General features: G+C 41.7%; 1 protein-coding gene across 1 annotated transcript; it reads right to left on the bottom strand.

The window, feature by feature from the left end:
• Window positions 1-283: 283 nt before the first annotated feature.
• LOC115525600 (olfactory receptor 1002-like) lies at window positions 284-1,228 on the bottom strand. Its single transcript, XM_030332847.1, has one exon. It carries the CDS (start codon window positions 1,226-1,228, stop codon window positions 284-286), a length of 945 nt encoding a protein of 314 aa, XP_030188707.1.
• Between the last annotated feature and the right edge of the window lie 1,200 nt (window positions 1,229-2,428).

Genomic DNA, 2,428 nt, shown 5'->3' with positions numbered 1-2,428 from the left:
AGAGTTGGAGGCTGAACTGACCGAGTCACCCAGGCGCCCCAACACGGAATGTATTCTTAAAGCATTGGGGTTCAATAATCCATGTACTTCAGTTTAACATTTTAAAACTCATTTCTGTTCAATGACAAGTGAGAAAATTGTAATCTGAAGGTATATCACTTCTCAATGACACACAGTAATGAAAATTGAATCTCAACACAAAGTAGGACTCCCATCACCCAGCCCATGCCCTGCATCTTGTGTCTATATCACCTCTCAATCTGTAGTACAAATGGTATCTAGTTTACCTACTCAGAAGAAGATTCTTCTTCTCAAACGTCCTCCTGAATGAATCCTTGACCTCTTTGTTTCTCAGGCTGTAGATAAGGGGGTTCAACATGGGGATCACGGCTGTGTAGAACACAGAAACCACTTTATTGATGTCCAGGGAGAAACTAGAACTGGGACGTACGTAGATAAAGAAGAGTGTCCCATACAGGATGGAGACAGCAGTCAGGTGTGAAGAGCAGGTGGAGAAGGCTTTGCGCCTCCCCTCAGCAGAGCGGATCCTCAAGATAGTGACCACGATGTAAATGTAGGAAACCAGGATGATCACACCACTGAGCACTCCTAGAGTTCCAGCCAAGATGAAAAGTAAAACCTGATTGACCTGGGTGTCTGCACATGCCAGGGAGAGAACAGGAAGTAGGTCACAGAAGAAGTGATTGATGGTATTTGGACCACAGTAAGGCAGGCGAAAGGCAAATGTCGTATGTGTTATGGCGCTTATAAGACCCATGGTATAAGGCCCTACCACCAGCTGCACACAGATTCGCCGGGACATAATGAGTGTATACAACAAGGGCTTACAGATGGCCATATACCTGTCATAAGCCATGGAGGCCAACAGGAAACACTCTGTCACTACAAACTGACCAAAACACCATAACTGGGCAGCACAACCCAAGAAAGAGATTACTTTTTTTTTCACAAAGATGTCTGTCAACATCTTGGGACCAATGACAGAAGAGGAGCAGACATCCACAAAGGACAAGTGGCTGAGAAAAAAGTACATGGGAGTGTGGAGCCGGGAATCCATCCAAATGAGGGTGATCATCCCCACATTTCCCAGAAGGGTGACCAGATAAACCAAGAGAAACATCACAAACAGAACAACCTGGTGCTGGAAGCAATTTGTTAAGCCCACAAATAAAAACTCAGTCACCAAAGTTTGATTCCTAAATTCCATTTCTCTGATTTAATCTGTAATGAGAGAAAGAGTTTTCATTACAATTAATTTATAATTAAATTGTTTTTAAAAATGAATTTGACTTCTTTGGGGCACCTGGGTAGCTGGTAGTTGGCTAAGTAGTTGGCTAAGCGTCTGACTCTTAATTTTGGCTCAGGTCATGATTTCATGGTGCTTGGATTTGAGCACCTAGTCAGGCTCCAAGCTGACAGCATGGACCCTCCTGGGACTCCCTCCCTCGCCTCTCTCTTGGCCCCTCCCTCACTCTTGGGCATGCACCCTCTCTCTCAAAATAAATAAATCAATGTAAAAAAAAAATGAATTTAACTTCCAACATTTTTCAAGTTCATAGGGTAGACTGAGAGATCACACTCTTGACTTCTACCTCCAAATGGCCATCCTCAGTATCTGCTATCTGTGTGATACTAAACACTGAACCTCTCTCAGCACTTCAGTTTATTCCCGATCCCAAGATTTTTGAAGAAAATCACAGAAGTGTAGACCGAGATGTGACCTTTGGTGACCTTCTAAAGCAAGTCCTCTAACTGTGCCAGATCCCATTTATTAAAATTCCTACATTGCACAGAGTATACTTTAAGAAACATCTTCTAGACAAAAAGCATTATGTGAATTTTTTCTGAACTCAGGCAAATACCTTATCTACCCTAACTGTAGGTTCAGGGTATTAGAAATGTAACTTCTTTGCCGATTCCTTTAGACTCTAGATAAACAGTCAGTTGTGGTGTGTAAAAGACAGACTTGTGATTCCAAAAAGGAGGGCAAGCTCATACCTGGGAGGATGGCTTTGACCAGGGATTAAAATCTTCCACAGGATCTCCTTGGTGACACCTTACAAACAGCTACATTCCTCCAGTCATTGGTGGATGTACCCATTAATCTCATCAAAGTCCATCAAATTTGTTAGTTCATCAAAGAATAAACTAGTTCTTAAATATTGAGTAAGTGTTGTAACCAATTAAGTACTAATAGGAGCTGGGAAAGAAAATCAATAATTTAGGGATGAAAAGAGCACACATGAGCATTTATCCCAAAGAAATGAAAATTTATGCCCACACAAAAGCCTGTAAATTTTGTTGACACAAGCTCTATTCATAATGGCCAGATATCTGGAACAACGCAAATTCCTACCATACATAAATGGTTAAACAATCTGGAATGTCCATACCGGGGAATACTATT

This window comes from Lynx canadensis, chromosome D1, assembly GCF_007474595.2.
Source record: "Lynx canadensis isolate LIC74 chromosome D1, mLynCan4.pri.v2, whole genome shotgun sequence".
Lineage (NCBI taxonomy): Eukaryota > Metazoa > Chordata > Mammalia > Carnivora > Felidae > Lynx > Lynx canadensis.
This window is presented reverse-complemented; position numbering and strand designations above follow the sequence as displayed.

What these genes read in the sequence shown, in the direction of transcription:
- LOC115525600 (XM_030332847.1), bottom strand. Translation starts at nt 1,228, where the DNA reads ATGGAATTTAGGAATCAAACTTTGGTGACTGAGTTTTTATTTGTGGGC.